At 35.1% G+C, this 22,185-nt stretch overlaps 1 protein-coding gene across 1 annotated transcript in view; it reads left to right on the plus strand.

The window, feature by feature from the left end:
• Positions 1-21,571, plus strand: part of LOC107722459 (cadherin-13-like) — a 313,349-nt gene extending 291,778 nt beyond the window's left edge. Inside the window, exons 13-15 of the mRNA XM_016530814.1 lie at positions 3,059-3,201; positions 20,217-20,450; positions 21,270-21,571. Coding sequence (XP_016386300.1) covers positions 3,059-3,201; positions 20,217-20,450; positions 21,270-21,571 — 679 coding nt within the window. The remainder of the gene's footprint in view (positions 1-3,058; positions 3,202-20,216; positions 20,451-21,269) is intronic.
• Positions 21,572-22,185: the final 614 nt, after the last annotated feature.

The raw sequence follows: 22,185 nt of genomic DNA on the forward strand, positions 1-22,185 counted from the left end.
GGGTGAGTAAATGATGACAGAATTTTCATTTTTGGGTGAACTATCTCTTTAATATTTAAATGACTTAACTACACATTTGCATGTTCACTACAGTCACAACATGCATGTAAACAACTAAAATATTTAATCTTTTCAGTAGTGTTACATTTTAACTGTTTTTATTTATTAGCTTTTCATAAACTCACAAACTCCCTGCAGTTCCCTTACAAACTCCCAGGGATTTGCAAACCCTGAATTAACATTACGATGCTCATTTTCTGTCTATCTTTAATAAGATCTTTTATTAACGAGCATTTTCTTTAGCAATATTGTTGATGAGATTAACACTGCACACACGCACACAAATGCAATTTTAAGTGGGTAGTTATTTCTGCATGCTTTTCCAGCATGTGTCTGAAACAATTGATGTCAGAGACTGGAGCCCTGATACTGTAGCCAAAAAAATATCTCAGTGCAAAATGCAAGAGACCCATGATGCTCTGCATCAGGATTAATGACCGAGCTAAGCTCAAGACCGGCCACACACTCACAAACTTACTTTCTTACTGACTAAATTGGATTCTGATGAAACTTTTGAGTCTTTTATCCTTTCGCTGTGGACTTTGGGACTAGAGAAGGTCCGACCCAGATTCTCCTTTAGACATGCTGGTAAATCATTTTTTTTTTCTGCTTCGTTTCTAGTGTAAGCAGAATACTACAGACAACTTTGGCCAAAAAGGCAAGGACTTTGTTGTACCCTTAGTTGTGTTGTTGTAATTTGTGTCATAGTGTGACAATGTGTGGAAATGAAAACGTCTACATCAGCCAAAGTTTTGATTACGGGTGAAAAGTCTTTGACAGCTTATTTATGGTCATTAGCACGTATCGTTATAGATAACATATTAATTTGCATAATGTGTTTTTAATGACACGCTAATGACATTGAGAGGAGGCTAATTGAGAGAAGCGCTGTGTGTAGATTAGAAAAAAAAGCATTGTTAATGAAAGATTTTTGTACAATACGTATGATCAAGCATCTAGGCCACGCCCCCTTTGCAAACTTTAAGGCTGTCTGATTAATGGCTTTGTAGAAGGTCTGATAAACGGATTCAAGAAATGAAATATCCATTTGTTTTGTGTCAGTATGAATTGCAAGTTAATCTAAGTCTTTCATAGTGTGCTGTCGAAAAGAAATGGAGGGTTGTCAGTGCTGTGAGGCTGAACAGCAGACAACACATGCAAAAAATAATAAAAAAGGCCTTGACTTGTGTGTGTGTGTGTGTGTGTGTGTGTGTGTGTGTGTTAATAGATCACCTGAACATTTATAGTCAAAGGCATTGAAAACACGGATGTTACAAAAAAAATCACCTGAAGATTATTATTATAGTAGGCTATATATATATATAAAAAGCCACGCTATTCTAATATTTGGGCTTTGCGTACTTGTACAGTATGTGTGCTAGTAAATTGCACTTTGTCAGACATAAAGCCATTGACTGCATTTACAGCCTTTGTGTCACACTCCAGGCTGGAAGAGAGTTTTCTAACAAATGCCAGCTGATTTTACAGGAGAATTACAAACTATTCTCTTGCACATCTGAGTCAGGATGTGAGGATATGTTTACCCAGAGCAGCGTGATGATAATCTCATGCTAGCTTGTTTCTGAGGGCTTGCCTGCGTGAATCAGAGAACATTTCCCTGAGATGTGATAGAATGCTGATAAGCTAGAATTGCTTTGTGAAAGATGCTATTTTGCTGTCGGAAGGGAGTGCAATGGGGTACAATGGAGCTACTGTAAAAGCTATCCTATTTTGGGTCTCAACTGGTGTCAAAATGCACAGCTATCAAAAAAGAAAAAAGAATACAGTATATTTGTGTTAAAATGTTTTTTAAGTTAGTTTAAAAATCATGTAAATATACTGCTGCTTAAGGAGAATTTTCTATTCATCAAAGAATTTTGAAAGGAAAAATATATTATGGGTTCCACATAAAATATTAGGCGGTAGGATTTGAGAATGTTACTTTACACCAAATCAGCAAATGATAATCATTTCTGAAGGATCATGTGACACTGAAGAGTGGAATAATGGCTGCTAAATATATATATATATATATATATATATAAAGATACTTCTTTTAAAAAAATCTTACCAACCCTAAACTTTTTTAACTGTAGTGTATGTTTAAAATGTTGTACAGTACATGCATATTTTACAAATCTTAATCAAATAGTAAGTTTGTCTTGAATATAAACTTACTAAACGTGTTATTATAGGAAGAATCATGTGGTATAGACTGACACATAAAGTCCACTCTGTCTTCATTTTCCAGTTCTGTTTTTGCTTTAGTGAGAACTGCAGTTTTTTTGAAACCCTTAAGAAGGGGGGGGGGGTCATAATTGGTTGTGTGAATGTTTATGTTCTTTTGGGAAAGGTATCTGAGTCAGCAAGAGGTTTCAGAAAAAATAAAATCCCCCTTCTCTGGTTTGAAAGGGTCTTTATGGGTTTCCTAAAAGCAGTAGAGCCGGAGAACTTGGCATTTCATTTTGTGTGTTTGTTTTTTAATTTAGCCTGTAAATCAGCGACTCAATTCCAGATTTCAGCACTACTGCAACTGTGTTTATCCAGTCATACATACACACATGCTTAGGTGTTCTGGAGGTCATGCGTGAGATATCATCACATGGTTACCCAATTACAAAACAGCTCATTACTCTTAGAGGTGTTGCTGCAGGTCATTTATCACTCCTACATGTTTCAGGGGCTCTTCTTGCTCCATTTCTTCTTATTTCACTTTCAACTGACCTTCTTGATAACCCATCACCACTCTGTAGTGCTAATGCTTGAGGTCATGTTGCTTAATGGTTAAAAATCTGCTCTGGGAACCAAAAGGATGTAATCCATGAACTATCAGCATTGTGTTCTTAATCAAGACACTCAGTTAGTCTGAGGGGATTGTCCCTGTAAAAAGTGGTCAAATAAACAGAGAGATTTTGAAATGCATTTTGGTGAACTTTAAAAGCAAGACTCATTCTAAAAGCTACATGTGTAACTGTTAATGGTCATGTGTGCCTTTCAGGTTCACTGTATTGAGAGACCCAGCAGACTGGCTGATCGTGAACCCCTTCAAAGGCAACGTCACCACCAGAGCCATACTGGACCGCGAGTCTCCACACGTTCACAACAACCAGTACACCGCTCTCTTCATGGCTACAGATAGCGGTAGGACATTTATTTATTTTTTTTGCATGGGACGTTATCCACTGAGGTCAAATGTGATGTAATAACTTCTGATGTGAGGTAATGTGAGATGTGATTTAGTCACTCATCACTATGTTTACTTTCTGACATTTAGTGGGAGATGACGGTCAAAGAGCCTATCAAGAACATGCTGGGTCATATACAACCCTAAAATCTAAAGGAAAATAATACATTATAATTTGCATAAAGTAAATCAAATATGTTTTTGTAAAATAAATAAATAAGTTTGTTGCAGTGTTTTTCCTTTACTTGGGATTCATATAGTCATTTTTCAAAGTCGTTATGTGTTACTTGCCATGTCTTTGTAATTATTGTTTGTAATTATCTTTGTAATTTCTACACACACACACACACACACACATATATATATATATATATGAGAATTTAATTAATTACAATCATCATTAAGAATTGTAAATATATTAAAATGTCTAGGTACATTACAGTTCACAATTGGGTTTCATTTTGGGGAAATGTGATAAAAAAAATAGACTTCATAATAAATCTACTCTTGCTTTTTCTTTTGTTTTTGTGAAGAAACACAATCTGACCAAGTCTTTGGTGAGATTTTCCCTTCAACAATGCTTTGTACAATGAAATAGCATTGTCAAAAGCAAGGTCTCGGCATGTTTCTGAGATGTCAGATCAAGTGGCCTGATGTTACTTGTATCACTGACACATTTCACTGTGGAAAATGTTATGATGTGCCTAAAAGAAGGCCGGCCAATGGAGCGGCTAGCTTCCTGTGCTAATAATTGGCATAGACATTGCAAATACAAAGCGATTGTTCTTTATGCAAGTCATCAGCCGTGCCTAAAACGGCTGAGGTGGCGTGGCCACGGATTATTCTCTCGCCACAGGAAATTACACGCTTCTGCAGGTCAGAGAACACAGTCTTTGCATTAGTGCTCTCTGGGTAGTATAGTCATTTCTCTCACTTGGCATAAACAACGTTTAATGAACCTCTGAATGATTCACTTCTCAATGTCAAATCATCTGACAGGGATACTCAGAGGTATTAGAAGAAGAAATGTTCCCCTTCTCTTTTTCTCTCACTCTCTTTTGGAATGTTTGTTTGTCTGTAGAAGGAGGTTGGATGTGGCATTTGAGAGATGACAGATCCATTAAATTAAACAAGCCAATCAAAACACAGTTCAGAAGTGCCCATATATACAGCTTTTCAATATGTGATTTCATACTGTGCAAATTCATATTCATACATGCTTTTAAGGGGGAATCGGTAAAGGCTGAATGTTGTGTTTGGAATAGCGTACAAGCATGCTACTCTTATTATTTTTGCAGTGTGCATACTGTATGTGGGATGCAGTATGCAAATGTGCACGCAATGCAAGACTCAAATGACCCACATTTGACAAATTGTGCAGTACACAGCAAACAGCGCACACTGCACTGTATACCTTAATATATAGTGTGTTTGAACTACCATTTTCAGTGAGAATGGTTTGCTACAGCATTTATTTATTTATTCTTTTTAACATCTCTTTCTTGAATCGTTATTTGACTAGACTGCTAAAAGTCAACATGAAACAGCATTTACAACCCATTTTACGTCTATAATGTTTCTGAGTGAAATACAATACAAGAAAATAAAAGTAGGATGGCAATTAATGTATTGGTTCAGATGGAGTTTGCAGTCAATTATTGAGGCTAACAATTTCATTACAGAAGAAAAAAAAATCTTTACATTTTCAAAAGTTTGGAGTTGGTAAGTTCACATTTGTAATTTTATCAAATATGTTTCAAATAAATGCTGGGGTTTTTTATGAATTACAAACAACATTGACTTTATGAATGTCCGTTCTTTGTTTTGACCAAATTAATGCATTCCTGATATTGCATACTGTAATATACACAGTATACAGTATGCTAGCATCACTCTATTTTTATCTATTTCTTTCCTCCTTATTTTCTCTTCACATATAATTTAGTCAACAAGGTCTGGATGAGATGTGCTCATTTCAGCATATGTATATCCAGCACTGTTGACTCTGAACAGGTCTTCCTGTCATCACCACCATCCCCAATTCACTCTCTCTCTCTCTCTCTCTCTCTCTCTCTCTCTGTCTCTCTCTGTCTGTCTCGCATGAGGGAATTGGGGAGTGTGAGAGATGTTGATTTTAGGCTAAATTGCTTCCTGTGATCGTGAGGAAAGCTAGATTGTGAGGCCAGAGAAATGCAAGTGGCTTCGTTTGCAATGGAGAGGATATCAAGACAGGTGAACCCCACAGCAAAGTGCAAATAACATATAAGAATGGCACAGCTCAGACATCAATCTGAGTATATATGCAAATCCAAGTTTAACTTAAGATCGATAACGTTTTGATTTCATACTCGTAATAAGTTATTAATCATTGTTTGCCGAGGTTTTGAAAAGGTTACAGTGACTGCAGCTATGTGTCATATTTCAGAGTTGTTATTTGCATTGAGACGTAGACATTTCAGATGCAGACCAGAGGCTTATTTCAATAAATGTCAAATGCCCAAAATAATGTTTGCTTTGAGGTCACTTCCCGCATTATCTTTCTCTGTTTACTGGTTCAACTGAGTTCACTTGAATCAGGTGGGAGAAGTTGCCTTATTTTTAAGCACTGCTAAAGGGTAGTTCACCAAAAAAGAAAATTCTCTATTCAGAGAGATATATAGTCAGTCATTATTACAAAATAAATCAACCAAACATTCCAGTTGTGTAAAAATACTAAATATCAAAATAAAGGTATCAATAGTTTTCAAAGTTTCCATCCTAGAGTATTGTGCAATAATGATGCGTGTACGTTATTACAAAGAAGAAAAAAAAACACATTTGTGTAGAAGTTAAATGAAAAATATTCACTAGAAAATTATATTAAATATAATATTCTATAGCGAATATTTTTAATTATTTTTTTTAAAATAAATTAATGTTTTTATTCAACAAGAATGCATTAATTTGATTAAAGTGACAGTAAGGACATTCATAATGTTAAAAAAAGAATTGTTTTACATAAATTCTGTTCTTTTTTATTCAAAAAGAATCCGTAAAATGGCTTTTTGTGGTTATGGCTTTTTCTTTTTTTTTTACTGAAAATCCTCCTTTCTTTCCTTGGTGTGTATTCATTAGAGTTTAATATGAAAGTAGACATCTCTGATTTGTAATCAAATGATTCTTTTGAATCATTTATTCAGTGAATCACTTGATAAGTGTTGTAGTTGAGACCATGAAAATATGTCTTGGACTACAACACTACATTTGATCCAGTTCAGAAAACCAGTCTAAATTATTTAGTTTTTGAGTTCAACTCAATGAGACGAAGATAATCACTAAATCATGACTTAAAATTCTCCAAAGTTATTGTATGGCTTTAGAAGACCTTGAATAGAACACACAAGACTTTTGGACCACTTTTATGATACTTCTATGCTGCTTTTATTGTTATGTTAGAGATTCGACCCACAAGTCTTCATTCACTTTCACTATATTTAAAATAGTGACCATGGTTTTTCTTCAAAAATTAACCTTTTGTATTTCACATGATGAAAAGACATACATGTTCAGAAGTGAGTGAGTAAATGATGAAAAAAAAAATTTTTTTTGGACGAACTATCAATTCCTTTCAATTTCTCAGAGTTAATTTAAGTCAATAGAAAAGCTTGTCTTTCAGAAACTCATGTCAGTTGAAGCAAATCTCTCAGTCTAATATTTGTCTTTGATATATATTATGCGGTGAGGCTTTGTATCAGCGCTTCAAACACGGTGCTAACATTATGCTTTCCTCCTTTTGTGTGGCTGTACGGATGTGTGTATACAGTGCTGAATTTCACACCGCCCGTGTTTCCCTGGTATCCCAGGCAGATCTAGTCTATCACAGACTCCCTATTCCTTGACAATCTGTCCGATGATTGCATGACATGAAAGTCACAGTGGTCACTAACAGGCTATCGATCTAGACTGGAGTCCCATGTCTTTATTTCAAGGGCTCAGATGAGTGTTACCTCTCTCTCTCTCTGTCTGACCGCTGACCACAGAGAAGGTGAGAGCGCTGATTGAACAAGAATGATAGAAGGGAGAGGGAAAATGAGAAGATGCTGAACAGATTGTAGATAAGACTGGGTGGAGAGTTGATAGTTTGTGTGCTTGTAAACTGTTTTCTACCCTTGTGTGTTTACACATATGGCTGCATTAAAAGAATAGATCACTCAAATTACTAAGATCATTTTCTCTGCTGATATCATTCCAACCCTTTATTAATTTATTTTTCTTCTGTAAAGCACATATGCAGAATGTATTTTTATTGTTTAAGGTGGATGATGATTTTATGATACACACACACACACACACACACACACACAAAAGGCCTATATACCATTATTTTTTCTTATTTTGACATTATTGAGAAAATATGAAAGCTCTAATAATGTGGGATTGCAGGAATGGTGCTTAGAGTGTGTGGGAAGAAAATCCTTTTAAGTCCAGAACATAGACTAAAATACTGTGGTAGAAGTATGGAAAAATCAGTCTTACCAACCTCTAACCTGCAGTTGAAATAAATGGATCCATTTTGCAGCTCCCAGTGTGTGAAGTTGCAGACTCACTGGAGTGGTGGGGAGCTGCTGAAGTGAAATACTTTTCTGAGCCTGGTGGGCTCAGTCTTGTCTGTCAGCCTGAGGTTAATGATTCAAGTCCTTACAACACCTGCTGGAGCTCGGCTCAGAAGCGTGGAGATGGAGGGACTGCACTATTTCAACATTGGCAGAGGGTCCGTCGTTTAGAGGGCCTAATCAGTTGTTTCGGTGTGAGACACAGGGAAAGTTTCTTGTTCCTTCATTCCCCACTGTGCCAGCAGATGTTCACCCATTCCATCACTCTTCAGGGTGTGTGTGTGTGTGTGTGTGTGTGTGTGTGCGTGCGTGTGTGCGTGTGCGTGCAATCCGCCCATGTTTATGTCCTGTTTCCTATGGAAGTTTGGTTAGCTGCATAAACTTGTGTTCATATTACTCTTTTCTTATGTTCATACAGCCCTTGCAGAGTCTGTAAGATGTTTAGACAAATGAACCTATATATAATTTTTTAATAAAATGTTTTTTGAAAGATGCTCACTAAGGCTGCATTTATTTGATTAAAAATAGTTAAACAGTAATATTATGGTTTTTCTTTTGTTGTTTTTTTACACAATTTAAATGTTTTTATTCGAATATTTTTTAGAATGTAATTTATTACCGTGACCATAAAGACAAATTTTCATCAGCCATTACTCTGGTCTTTAGTGTCACATGATCCTTCAGAAATAATTTGAATATGCTAATGTGGTGCTCAATTATTATTGGTATTCACTCAGATATTATTAATGGTATTATTATCAGTTTTTGCTGCTTAATTTTTTATTTAATTTTTGGTAGAAATTTCAGGATTCTTTAATTCGAAAGTTCATAAGAACAGCATTTATTTGAAATATACATATCTTGTAACATTATAAATGCCTTTACTGTCACTTTTAATCAATTTAATGTGTCCTTCTGGGATGGAGGGATGGATGGATGGATGGATGGATGGATAGATAGATAGATAGATAGATAGATATTGATAGTAATAGGAAATATTTGAATTGCATCAGGGAGTACTTAAAAATGCAAATTGTATGATTCTTATTTTTCCAAATATTTTACAGATTCTGGGGTTTGTAAACTTATGAACAGAACTATATAAGATTTATATTCTGGCATAAGGCTAAAATTACATTTCCTTCTCAACTTGCTGCTTATTCAGTGATTTTGCTCCCTCCTTCACATGAAGAATGTGCCTTATTGAAGAAGTATCCTATGTAGGGCACATCTTCCTGCCCCTAGATATACAATATCATTAAATTTCACCTGGAAACATAAACACCATCAGATAGCTCAACACCACTCTTCTACGAAACAGCATGCGGTTGTCACATGCTGTGCTTTCATGTTATGTCACAGTTGCCCACGTCTTTGCATTTCATTTAAATACTCAACTGCTGATGTGCACTTGTCATTTAGGTGCAGGCAATGTATTATCAGGAATGTTGCTGCACAATATAAAAAAGGCTCTTTATGTATGCATGAGAAGTTTGCTTGGAGCATTAGCATATGCCTCTGAGACATTTGAACATCCACATTGTAGAGGGAGGAACTGCATTCATCGCTCCAGTGCTACCAATCTAGCTCCAGGGCACTTGTTTGGATAACATGATGTTTTCTACTATTCGGCCTCAACACCTGCCCTAGTTTTGTGCGGAGATTGTTGTTTAGTCCTTGCTAATCTAATGTAAAATTGTTAATATTGTTGAAGCCAGTGTATTGGAATTGGACAATCGTTCATCAAGGGCCTGATTAATGAAAATCTTAAGTAAAAAAAGTTAAGAAAGTTCTTAGAGGGATTATTTTGATGTATTAGTTCATTAGTTTAGGAGTGTTGCCACCCGCTGTAAGTTTTGGTTTAGTAGTTAGAGTAGTTAAGTTAGAACGTGCAAGTAGCACGCTGAAGATGTTGTTTTGAATTTAGTTTGATTATTCTAGGTTAGATTTAAATTCTTTAGTTAGAAGAATTTTGTTTTAATTTGTTCTTTGATTTGGCAACACTCGTGCTCTCTTCATTACTTCATTTGGTGAGTTTGTTAATCTTCAAGTCTTTTTCTTTTTGTTTATTGTTAACTGGAAATATATATATACGTTTCCCTTTTGGATGAATTTAAAGCCTATATTTCTTGGTGTATTGGTTGGGGTTGAATTCTCTGTTTGAACTTGTAGCGTTCTCCTCTTCATGACTTGCCCACCGTTTGATATGCACTATTAAGATCTATACTAAATGTTATTATAGAGGTTTATGAATGTTACCTTCCCTTAATATTCCTAGACAAATCAAACAAGTTTTGGGTCGTAACAGTCACCAAATAGTTTCTGGTCTCCATTGAATTCCATAGTGTGTTTTACATACTTTGGAAGTCAATTGAGACCAGCAACTCTTTGGTGACCCACATTTTTCAAAATATCATCTTTTGTGTTCAGCAGAAGATAGAAACTCATACAGGTTTGTAACAACTTGAGGGTGAGTAAATGTTCATATGTGGATGAACTATCCCTAAGAAGTTTATAAGAATGTGCATTTTTTGAAAAAATAAATAAATAAATAAAAAACTTCTCCAGTTTCTCAAATATTTTCTTAACATCAACTTATTTTCTTAAGAATAAAATATCAGTAATGCATCAAAATATTTATTTATTTGTTTGTTTGTTTGTTTGTTTGTTTGAGTATGACGTTAAGATCATTATTTGTCATTGAAGAATTTGCTTTCTGAAAATCATTTGGTTAACACACAGGAAAAGAAAAGAAACAAGCATTATAGAACAAAATATGTTGGTAGTTGTGTGTATTATGTTGCACATTTGATCTTTTTTTAATGCTTAATATTTAAAAACAGCCCAAAAACTTTTTTAAAGATTTTGTCTTAAGATCTATTATAAGAAGAAGAAAAGACAAGAACATTCTTTTAGGAAATATGCATATTTTATCTATCTATTTGAGTCTAAGGATTTTATAATAATCTATTCTCAGTTATAATAGGAATGCTTTGTGAATGTGGTGAGCATCTTGTGACTGCAGTGGCATTTAAATAAACAAATGTTTGTAGTGATTCTTTTTTTTTTTTTCTTTGAATTGTTCAAAGTTTCATTTTTAGATATTTTTTTCCTTTACCAGTCTCAGAGCAACAGTCTGCAAATGTGTTTGCCTGTGGCACTATTCAATTCAATTCAATTTCAATTCAAGTTTATTTGTACAGCACTTTTCACGATACAAATCATTGCAAAGCAACTTTACAGCAAATTAAGTTTCTACAATATTTAGTGGTAGCTTATCAGTGGTGACTGTCAGTTAATGTACATATGGCAGAAATGTACGGAAAAATCAATTAAAGACGTGGTAACATGTTTCGTAATGCTGTTTTTGTAACATGGGGAAATATGATTTTCAAAAGACAAGTTGCTGTCTAATGTAACACCCAGATTTTTGACTGTAGAGGAAGTAACCGTACATTCGTCTAGTTGCAAATTGTAGTCCATGAGATTCTGTGTACTGTCTTTTGGTCTAATAAGTAATATCTCTGTCTTATCCGAATTTAATAGGAGAAAATTATTGGTCATCCAATCTTTTACATTTTTAACACACTCTGTTAGCTTAGATAATTTAGAAGTTTCATCTGGTCTTGTTGAGATATATAGTTGAGTATCATCAGCATAACAGTGGAAACTAATCCCGTATTTTCTAATAATATTACCAAGTATTACCACTATCTTGTCCATAATTGGTGCTCTCCAATTTAGACACTTTTCTTTTAGAGGACAGCTCCAAGTGAGGGGCAGATGTCAGCGGAGAGGTGTTTCATTCCCTGCAGATCCTCTCAGGCACTGTACTTTGAAGTAGAATTAGGATTTTTAAAGGGGCACAAGGGGCCACAAGAGCTCTATCCATTTCTCCAGCCAGGATAATGACGTCGTAATGAGATCTACCCAGAAAGCCAAAGATATCATGGTTCTTACCATCCACAGCTTTGGTTTTCTCTTGCTTCTCACTCTGCTCTCTCTTAAAAGTCAAAACAAGTCCATCTTTCCACCTCCTCTGGCTCTCAAGGGCTATAAGATAAAAGGAGGCTCGACTTCTGTGAACTTCTGTGTTAAGAAATGCTCTTTGAGATTGAAGAGGTGCTTTTACTGTGGAGAGAAACATGTAGGTGTTACCTGTTGAATATTGTTTAGGGCTTGTGGAGAAGAAGTGCTTTGGTTGGTTGCTTTACCAAGCTAATAAGATACAGGAAAACATGCCGCACACTCTCAAATTATTATCCCTGTCTGCTGGGCTAAATTGACACTGATTGGTTTCTGCAGACACTAGAGAATCTTTTTTTGTCTCCGGACTTTGAAGTCTGAAGTGCCGATGGGAGAAAATTTGTATCTTTAATAACGCAACTCCTGCCACGACCACTTGTGTGGCTTTCAAGAGGGAAATAGAACTTAATCACGTATACTCTCTTCGTACAAAAGTGGACTTTGATGTAAAGAACGATGTCAGGCCCTGATTCAATACTATATACTGATGAAAGGATGGTATAGGCATTGTCAAAGCAGAGTTAGAGAGTTCCTTCATTCCAAGTTACTCATTAAAAGGAACCCATGAGGCTAACCAGAAGCTTTTGTTCTAGAGGGACATGCAGGTTTAATCGGCTCTTCATTGTCAGGTTCCAGCTGAGCTTCCCGTGAAGCAAGAGGGCCTGACTTTAATTGCAGATCAATTTTCTCCCTTGTTAAGTTGACGGAGTGTCGACGGCTATATGTGGTCGTGTGTTGGATTGTTTCTCTACAGTCCCTCTACGGCAGATTGAGAAATCAGAGGTTGCTGGATGGGGAGCATGTCAGATTCCTCTTTCGAAGATTTAGTGCAGGTCATGTTAATTGTTTTTCAATAAGTTATTACTCTGTAAAATTGTGCAGTATTCATAAGCCGTTTGAATATAACCTCCCTTGTGAGGTTGTTGATTTTATTGTTCTCACATCACCTTTTCATAACTTTTATTTTAAATAAATAGCACAAGCATACTGTTTTACACACACACACACACACACACATATTGTTCAAAAGTTTGAGGTATAATGTTACAAAAGATTTCAATATCAAGAATCCTAGACAAATTAATCATGTTTTCCACAAAAATATTCATCACGAACAGTTTTCTGTGATCAATATTGACCAAATCAGCGTATTAGAATAATTTCTGAAGGTTAATGTGAGACTGAAGACTGGAGTAATGGCTGCGGAAAATTCAACCTTGTCATCAAAGGAATAATTACATTTTAAATTTATAAAAATATCAAATTAATGAAAAATAGAATTAAATTTATATATAAACGATTAAAATTACAATAATATTTCACAAAATTACTGTTTTGCCTGGTTTATGATCAAATAAATGCAGCCTTGGTAAACAGAAAGAAAGAAAAGTTTTTTCCCCTCCTCAAAGAAAATAAAATCTACTTTTGAACAATAGTATATGAATATATAAATCAACTGTGACATTTTGTGGTTGGCAAATGTTATTACAATAGTCCATAGTTAATGTGATGTTCCACTAAAAAGTACCTTGGGACCAGTTAGTGAAGTTATTTTTGAGAAACGCTGTAGCATCATTTGTCATTCATTTCGTATCCAATGCAATGACGTTCTTAATGTGACTTCCAAATTTTTCATGAATGTTTAAAAACTTTTTGTGGCCTTTCCACATCTAAAAATAGAACATTTAAGAGCATTGATGAATTGAACAAGCTTAGTATGCTTCTTTCTTTTTTTTTTTGTAAGAAATTCGCAAGTTAATGTGCTGTTACAGTACGCTTGTATAAGTGGTTTTATTCCTATAGGTCTTTGCACTGAAGCGATAAAATCTCAGCATGCCAAAGCAGAGTGAGAAAAGAGCCATCTGCTCGAGTCCTGTGTGACCACTGCAGTGAGCACCACACACTCCACACCCCCACTGTGCCTTCCATTCTGACTCAGACACCCTCCTAATTACATCCCATTCACATCCTTGAGCTCAACTCTGTCTTTATTGTTTCTTTTTTTAAAGATTTTTCTAAGAATTGTTAGCTGTTTAGCCCATTTCTCTAATAGTTCAACCGTTCATTCCGGAATAGTTCAACCGGAAATCATTCATTTTCAATGAGAGCTGGTGATTTGAGACGCAGTGTGCAAAAGTGCCTGTAGGCGATGCGGCAAAGTTGAGCAGAGTTTAACTGAAATGCACTTCCAGTGGGAGAAAGTGGAGCTCAAGTGAGCCGCCACCTGATACAGATTGTTACTGCAGTTGGGTAGAAATGTCTGTAGAGCGTGGCAATAGCACAGCCAAAGGTCATTGGTGTCCAGGGAGTGCAGGAAATTATAAAATGTATACTTTGTGTGCTGGAATGCTTTACATAAAAAGTCTAAATAAATGTATAAATGCAAATCTGTGATTTTTTTTTTTTCTTCTTCTAGTTTCTTTTCGAAAGAACTAAAATTTGTTTACACACATTTAAGAGTTAATTTTTTTTTCTGATTTCTGTGCGTAATAGAACTTTGTCAACAATGTTTGTTGTGCACAATGCCAAGCATAAGCTAAATTTGCTTGAGCTAACTAGAGCAAAAGTGTAATGCAGAAAAGTAGAGAAAGAGAGAAAACAATTTTATTAGTAGTAGTACTTTATTTCATTTATTATTTTATTATATATATTTTTTTATATTTATTAATTTTAAATAGGATCTGTTATAGGAAATGGCGTTTGTTTCTGGAGAGACTGTGAACAGACAGTAACAGAGAGCGATACAGACAGAGAAACACTTGCTATTAGCCCAAGCTGCTGTAGTCAATTGGTCCGCCTTCCAGGGCAGCATCAGGTGGAACAGACGCTATGGGCAAGTGGGTCAGTGCCAAAATAAAGAAACTCACTGAACCAAGGGTCTGTCTTTGGAGTCTGAGGGGATGAGATAGAGTCCTGTACTGTCAAAAAATCATTAATGCAACCAACGGCATAATTTCTTGACACATAACTCAAACTTCTCCTTTACAAGGATGTTTTTTTCCCCCTGTGTGCTCACTGTTTTTCACAATTTTTATTTATTTGTCCACTAACAATGTCCAGCAGTTTATGTTGGCATCACAGTAGAATGCTGACGTTGTTATAAACATTTTCACCATAGTGTCATTTCCACCCTATTTCAAGTTGTTTTGTGTATTCTAAACATTTTTCTAACTTTTTAAAACTTTTTCTGACTTCATTGATTTGCTAAGGCAAAATGTAATTATATTTTTCACACTTTTTGAATAGTTTGACTGTAAATGGCACACTATAAAAATAACCTGCTAACTTGATGTTTACCTTGATTTTTCATTTTCTTTACTCATCACGACTCATGTTTCATCTCAAGCTCTTATGTTGTCTCCTGGGTAACCAAGTACATTCACTTAAAAATATATTACACATTGGGAGCAAAATTGTTTGTTTTGGTAGAAATAACACCCAAAATGTGGAACATTCATAATTTGCTTTGGTAGAAATAACACCACAATGTGGGGCATGCATACTTTTTTATTTAGATTTAACCATTTAAATTAGTTTTACTAATTTTATAGTGGTACTGTTCATATTTTTTGGTTGGATTTTCATATTTTCATAAGGCTAAAAATGTGACGTTATAAACTTTGGAGAAGTAGCAAAAATAAATAAGATATTGCAAAACCTTTCCAAAAGCGTTCTACTGTTACACAAAGGAAAAAAAGGTTTAGATATGGTTTTTGTAAAAAAAATAATTTAAAATTAAAAAACATCCACTAAGACTTTTGCAGTATGTAAAATGTAGGCTATTTACAGTGTGCAAGCTGTGTTTTAGCTGGCCATAAAACAGGAAGAGTGTTCACGGCCATAAAAAATTTAAATTTATTTTTTTAATGCAGAGGGAAAAGACAAAGGACAGTTTTGCATCTGATTGCAAATCTGCTCACGAACAGCTGTGAGGCTGAAAAACTGTCTATCCTTTCCATATCACCAATGTTTAGTGATGCATTAGAAAGAAGTTTAGAGAAGAGGGAATTGGATCTCAGCAAAGTCAGAAAAGATGTGAGCCTATATATATATATATATATATATATATCAGCGCACCATAACAAAGGAGAAAATAAATCACTCTCATTATGGAAGGGAAAAAAGACAGCATCTGAAACATCCAGTTCCATTACATGCTGCATATGTAATAGACATATTTATGCAAACAACCCTTTCTTATCCGTGTCTCATGAATATATTTTATGACAATGCTGCTTGTTAAACAAAGCGGTGTGTACTCAGCTATTCATGAAGTCTGCTGTATATTTCCGCTCACGTTTACCTTAATCAATACCAATGTTACAGGGGTCGTCGGTTTCTAAAATGAAAGTTATTAAGTGATAAACTGCAACATGAAGGGCTGCTGCTCATTTCTAGAACACTTTACCGTGCATCTAAACGTGTGTAATAGGCCTTCAATGTGAGTTAGACGATGAGGTAGCTTTTAGCACTGCCGAAGATAATTATGATGATGATGCTGATGAAGATGGTAAAGACTATGGAGCGATCGAGCGAGGGAATGTGGCTTTTTTTTCTTAGTGAAGACAAACAACTTTAATGCTTTCTAACCACGTACAGCAGCCATGTGTAAATGGGGAGGATTTGCATTCCCTCATGCGTATATGTCTTCTCTCAGTCCCACAGCACACACAGAAGAGCTTCATAAAGCCTGGCTGATGAGATTTGCTTGCTTAGGCGATGTATAAGTTTATTTTAATTTTTGCTTTGCTGAAAATGTACTGAACAGTTAGAGAGATAGCATTTGCAGTTGTATTATAGAGAGTTCATGTATTGAGTAATGAAGTTCTTGGACAAGTTATTTAATATCCATTTCTTTCTTTCTTTCTTTCTTTCTTTCTTTCTTTCTTTCTAATGTAGTTAGTCCTTACCATATTATTATTATTATTATTAATTAGTATATTTTTCATTATTTGTTTATTTATTTATTGACTGATTTATGCATTCATGAATTTATTATTATTATTATTATTATTAATTAGTATATTTTTCATTGTGTGTTTATTTATTTATTGACTGATTTATGCATTCATTATTATTCATTAACTATTATTATTATTATTATTATTATTATTATATAGTGGGGACATAAAACATTGTTGAATTTGATGTGACACAAGGCTTTAATTTGATAAAAAATAAATATAAATATATGGTAGATTCATAAATGTTATGCTTACATTAAAAAATGTATGAATGTAATTGCATTAGGTCAAACCAAGTAGCATTTATTTTAAGGAAAGAAAAAAACTTAACGCATTTTTAAAAAGTAAATAGACATAATTTAAATAAATAAATAAAGACAAATTTGTCTCAATATGCACAGTAATTCCCTTGTGCAAAGTTAAAATATTTTCATAGTCTTTGGGGAGAAAACAAATGCATTTCAAAAGATATTTGGAGGTCAGTAGCAATATGTGGAATGTTTGTATTCACCAAACCAAAACTAATCATAATGAAGTTTCATATTGCTGCTGGAATATTGCTAATTTCAGAAAGGTTGGAAGTGTTTGCTTTTCATCTTCTGTTTAGATTCAGATGCATGTCTGATATCAGTCAAAATGCGAGAGACACAATATATTAATATAAGCTATAGTGTGTTCATGTAATATCTTAATATTAACTTTATTACATTTTCATTTATGTATAAACCTCACTTGAGTATGTAGCGGTGTGGTACATTAAATATGAATACATCCAAAGGCCTTTTTAGTGTCTATATTCGTCACAGACGTGATCTCTCAACCGAACACTCTCCGTGCCAGTGAAATAACACAATAACATGCTACCAGATACTTCATAGTTACTGATCTACTGACAAACAGAGGCTATTTTCATGTTTATTTATAAAAAGTTGACAAGAAAGACTTTAACTGCCGACCTCTTGCACTTAAAGGAATAGTTCACCCAAAAATGTACACGTACTGAAAATTTTATCACCCTCAGGTCAACCAATATGTAGATTAATTAGTTTCTTCATTGGAACAGATTTGGAGAAATTTAGCATTACATCACTTGCTTGCCATTGGGTCCTCTGCAGTGAATGGGTGCCGTCAGAATGAGAATCCAAACAGCTGATAATAATCAACAAGTGCTCCATACAACTCCAGTCCATCAATTAACATCTTGTCAAGTGAAAAGCTGTGTGTTTGTAAGAAGCAAATCCATAATTAAGAGTTTTTTTTTTTGTTTTGTTTTTTAAATTCAAACAGTTGCTTCCGGCTAAAATGCGAGTCCTCTATTCATAATATTGCTTTCTCCAGTGAAAATGTCGTCTTGTCTGAATCGGGAGAGAAATATATGCACAGATCAAGCACCATTTACAAACGAAAATGTTCCAAAATGGTTCTAAACAAATATGTCTGTTGATTTTGATTTGAGAGGACAACAAGGGATAGAATTTTTCAATGGAGGAAGCATTATTATGGATTATAGACTGGTATTTTGGCCATAATCAGGTTGAAATGCCTTAATGATGTATTTGTTTCATACAAACACTGTTTTTTACTTCTCAATATGTTAACTGATGGACTGGAGTTGCATGGATTACTTGTGGATTATTGTGATGTTTTATCAGCTATTTGGACTTTCATTCTGACGGCACCCATTCACTGCAGAGGTAAAATTTGCTAAATTTCTCCAAAACTGTTCCGATGAAGAAACAAACTCATCTACATCTTGGATGACCTGAGGGTGAGTACATTTTCAGTCAATTTTGGGTGAACTGTTCCTTTAAGGACTGAAATATTACTCCGAATCACATCAGCTCATGCTCTGCTAGGTGTCCGAGCCCCCCTAAATCCCCCTTGAATATTCTAGAGTCGCTTCTGGGATTTTTATCTGATCTTGTTGTTTGGGTCAGAAAGCGGTTAATAGCTGTTGTTATGAGCAGAAACCTAATCTATATTCAGTCACTACCATATACCAAAACAGCTGTATTTATGTAATACTTGCCTTGACCTTTGGCGTATTTCAGTCGCAGGTTTGCTCATTGGTGTTGAAACCGAAGCAATGGACTATTTACTAATGCACACACAAGCCACATCTAAATTTTTTAAGAGTTCATGATTTATAAATCAGATAGCTGTTATCGCTCATGGCAGGACATGTTTACTTCTGTGAAGCATACTGAGAAGTCTGCTGCTTTAATGGTGTTAGGCGAGACAGCTTGCTTTTGTCCATGGACACGCATTATTTTTCATATTGTGAAATGGCTTGTTACATAGTTGACAATCTTTTTGAACAGAAAATCAATAAAACATGGCAAGGACATCATTGTTCTACCTCTAAACGCTTGGAACAAACCTGATTTCTTTTTCTACTGAGACATTACTTGCTCCAATGTTTTGACACCGTGCCTTTTCTTCTTCCCTTTGAGGCCTGAGCGTTCCTGGCAGTACGAGGACAAAATCATTCTGTAATTACTGATCCTGTCATCGGATGTTAATTGCGAGTGACCTCCAGGGCTGTTTATAATTATGCAGTCCTGCAATAACTGCTAATCTCCTAGAAACAGAATATTCCAAAAGCCTTGAATAATGTATTTTTTGTCTGTGCAATATTCAATAAAGTGCAATCTGATACAAAGTGAGGCGAGATAATTGTTGTTACTCCAAGTCAAAGACTGAATGTTTTGATTTGCGGTTGTTGTTTTTTTTCTGTATAGACATTGATTGCTGTTGTCTGTGTTTCTGATGCATCCAGTCTGACCTTTTTTTGCTTGTGGCTCTGGTTGTAAGAAGTCTTTAACCCACTTTGCTTTACAGTAACAGTCAGTCGGTGTGAGATGCTGGTGCTTTGAGCGCACCAATGAGTGTTAAGCACAATCCTCCTGTGCATTCAAAAGACAGCTATTGATTTGGCCTATAGAGCCAGAAAGCTTTAGTCTGCCAAAGGACTTTCATGTGATTGTGAAAATCAAAAGTGTCCAATTTACTTTCTTAATACTCTCTGCTGATCTTTATGGAAGCTTGTTTCCTTTTTTACAGTAAACTATAGAAAAGTAAATGTGAGATTAAAGTTTAAAGAGATGCAAGTTTATATTTATTTTTTATTTATTTTTTTTTAACTAAAACTATTAAAATTTCTGAAAATTTGAAACAAAATAAACTAAAGTTGAAGTACTAATTGCTAAAACTAAAATAAAAGTAAATGAAAACTAAATAGGCATGCTACAAACACTGATAAAAATGACAATAGCAATTAACAAAATTACTCAAATGAAAAATAAATTCAAAATATCTAGATACTGCAATACTAAAACTGCTGGTCCTGCCCTACTTTATTCTTTTTAACTCTGCCTGATGTCTCACTAGGAAGTCCACCCGCCTCGGGCACGGGTAAGCTGATAATCACTCTGGAGGACGAGAATGACAACGCTCCCTACGTCTTCCCCTCCGTGGCCCGCGTGTGCGAGGACGCTAAAGACATGAATGTGGTGGTGATCGGGGGACGAGACAAGGACATTCATCCTAATACAGATCCTTTCAAGATCGAACTTGGCAAACAGCCAGGACTGGAGAAAACATGGAAAATCTCCAGGATCAATGGTAAGCTAATTCTCAAATGGGACAGAGACAGGCACTGACCCACGGTTAAACACATGCCGGCTATTTCTAGGGCCGGTTTGAGGAAATACAAAAGGTGCTTTCACTAAAGGAAAAGTTTACCGTAATATAATTAAGCTTAATTGATTTATTGTTGATTAATCAATTTCAGCACAAGCGCATTTAGTAAAAATGTGATTAGGTGATGTAAATACTGCATATACATGCATACATTATTAGAATTCTCTATAAATTAATTACTTAAACTGCAAACATTGTGCGCATTTAATTGGTCGTTAATTGTAATGGCAATCAATCATGAAAATTCATAAAAAATAATTAGTAATGGAGTGTCACTCTAAAACAGCTTAGAAATTTGGGCAAAATTTACTGATCATGACATTCAATCATGAAAATTACTGAATATTGGCATCCCTAAAAAGCCTTAAAAGGGGGTTTTCACATTGATTCCACAGAAGAGCAACTTTGAGTTCCCCAAAGAACCTTTCAATGCAGTGTATCATTAGATATCACGCTGACCGAATAGCTGAGTGTATTTGGGGTTTATCTTAGCAGACTCTCGATTACCCATCTCCTGAGAGCACACACTCAAATATAGAAAGGCATGTGAATCTCCAGACTTCTGTCAGCTGTTTGAGAAGAGAATCAGTGGCAGATGCTGTGATACTGAGAGAGAGACAGAATAAGAGAGGACTGGTGAGGTGATTTGAGGTCGAGGGGTTTATAAGGATTGTATAGAGTTGAAGATACTCTCTGACTGACATGTAAAGCAACCAGAAGTTTTTTTCTGATGTTTTTCAGACACTCACTCCCAGATCATGTTGCTGCACAGTCTGAAAAAGGCTAACTACAACCTGCCGCTGGTTCTGACCGATTCTGGCGTGCCTCCAATATCCAACAACACAGAACTGAAAGTTCAAGTGTGCACCTGTAAGAAGAACAGAATGGACTGCAGCCGTGCCGGCTCCATCCAAACAAACCTCTTGCTATTGCTCGGCCTGGTTCTGCTCTCCATCCTCTGTAAGTATCCTTTCATTCCACCCTCTACAACACTCACATGCACGCCTAACCCCTCTTATCAGAATGCTGGAAATGCCAGGTGATTTGCTTAAATGCAGAGTTTTCAAATTTGATAGATGCTGCATATTTCATGGTTTCTAATAAAGTGCAAATGAATATTGCAAGTGTTCCAGAGCCACAATTCTGCCCAAAAGCAAAATAAATAAATAAATATATGGAAAGTCAGAACTCTGCAGAGTTTATTATTATACAAACTCTCTTAATCCCTGAATTTGGAACCTTGTCCATTCTGTGCATCATCGGCACATCTAAACAGACCTTTTGCAGGACTCTCTGGAAATGTAAAGTATTTTAAACCTATTTGGATTCAAGTATTGCTAGAGTCCAGTTCACAGGCTGCTTACAGAATCACTTCCATTCATTTAGTTTGTTTATGTGCTACATCTTTAAGACACATTCTCTTGTATACATGCATAAATTATGCAGGCCAAACAGGAAACTGTTAAATCGCTATTTATTAAAATGTATTATTTTCTATACATATTTTATATGTATATATTTTAGATTTAAATGTATTAGTACATTGTATATATATATATATGTATTTATATATATGTGTGTGTGTGTGTGTGTGTGTGTGATTATAACTATATATTTGGATTTACATTTATATATTTACAATTATAACGTTATATTC

The sequence above is a fragment of the Sinocyclocheilus rhinocerous genome, unplaced genomic scaffold, assembly GCF_001515625.1.
Source record: "Sinocyclocheilus rhinocerous isolate Xijiao unplaced genomic scaffold, SAMN03320098_v1.1 scaffold604, whole genome shotgun sequence".
Classification (NCBI taxonomy): domain Eukaryota; kingdom Metazoa; phylum Chordata; class Actinopteri; order Cypriniformes; family Cyprinidae; genus Sinocyclocheilus; species Sinocyclocheilus rhinocerous.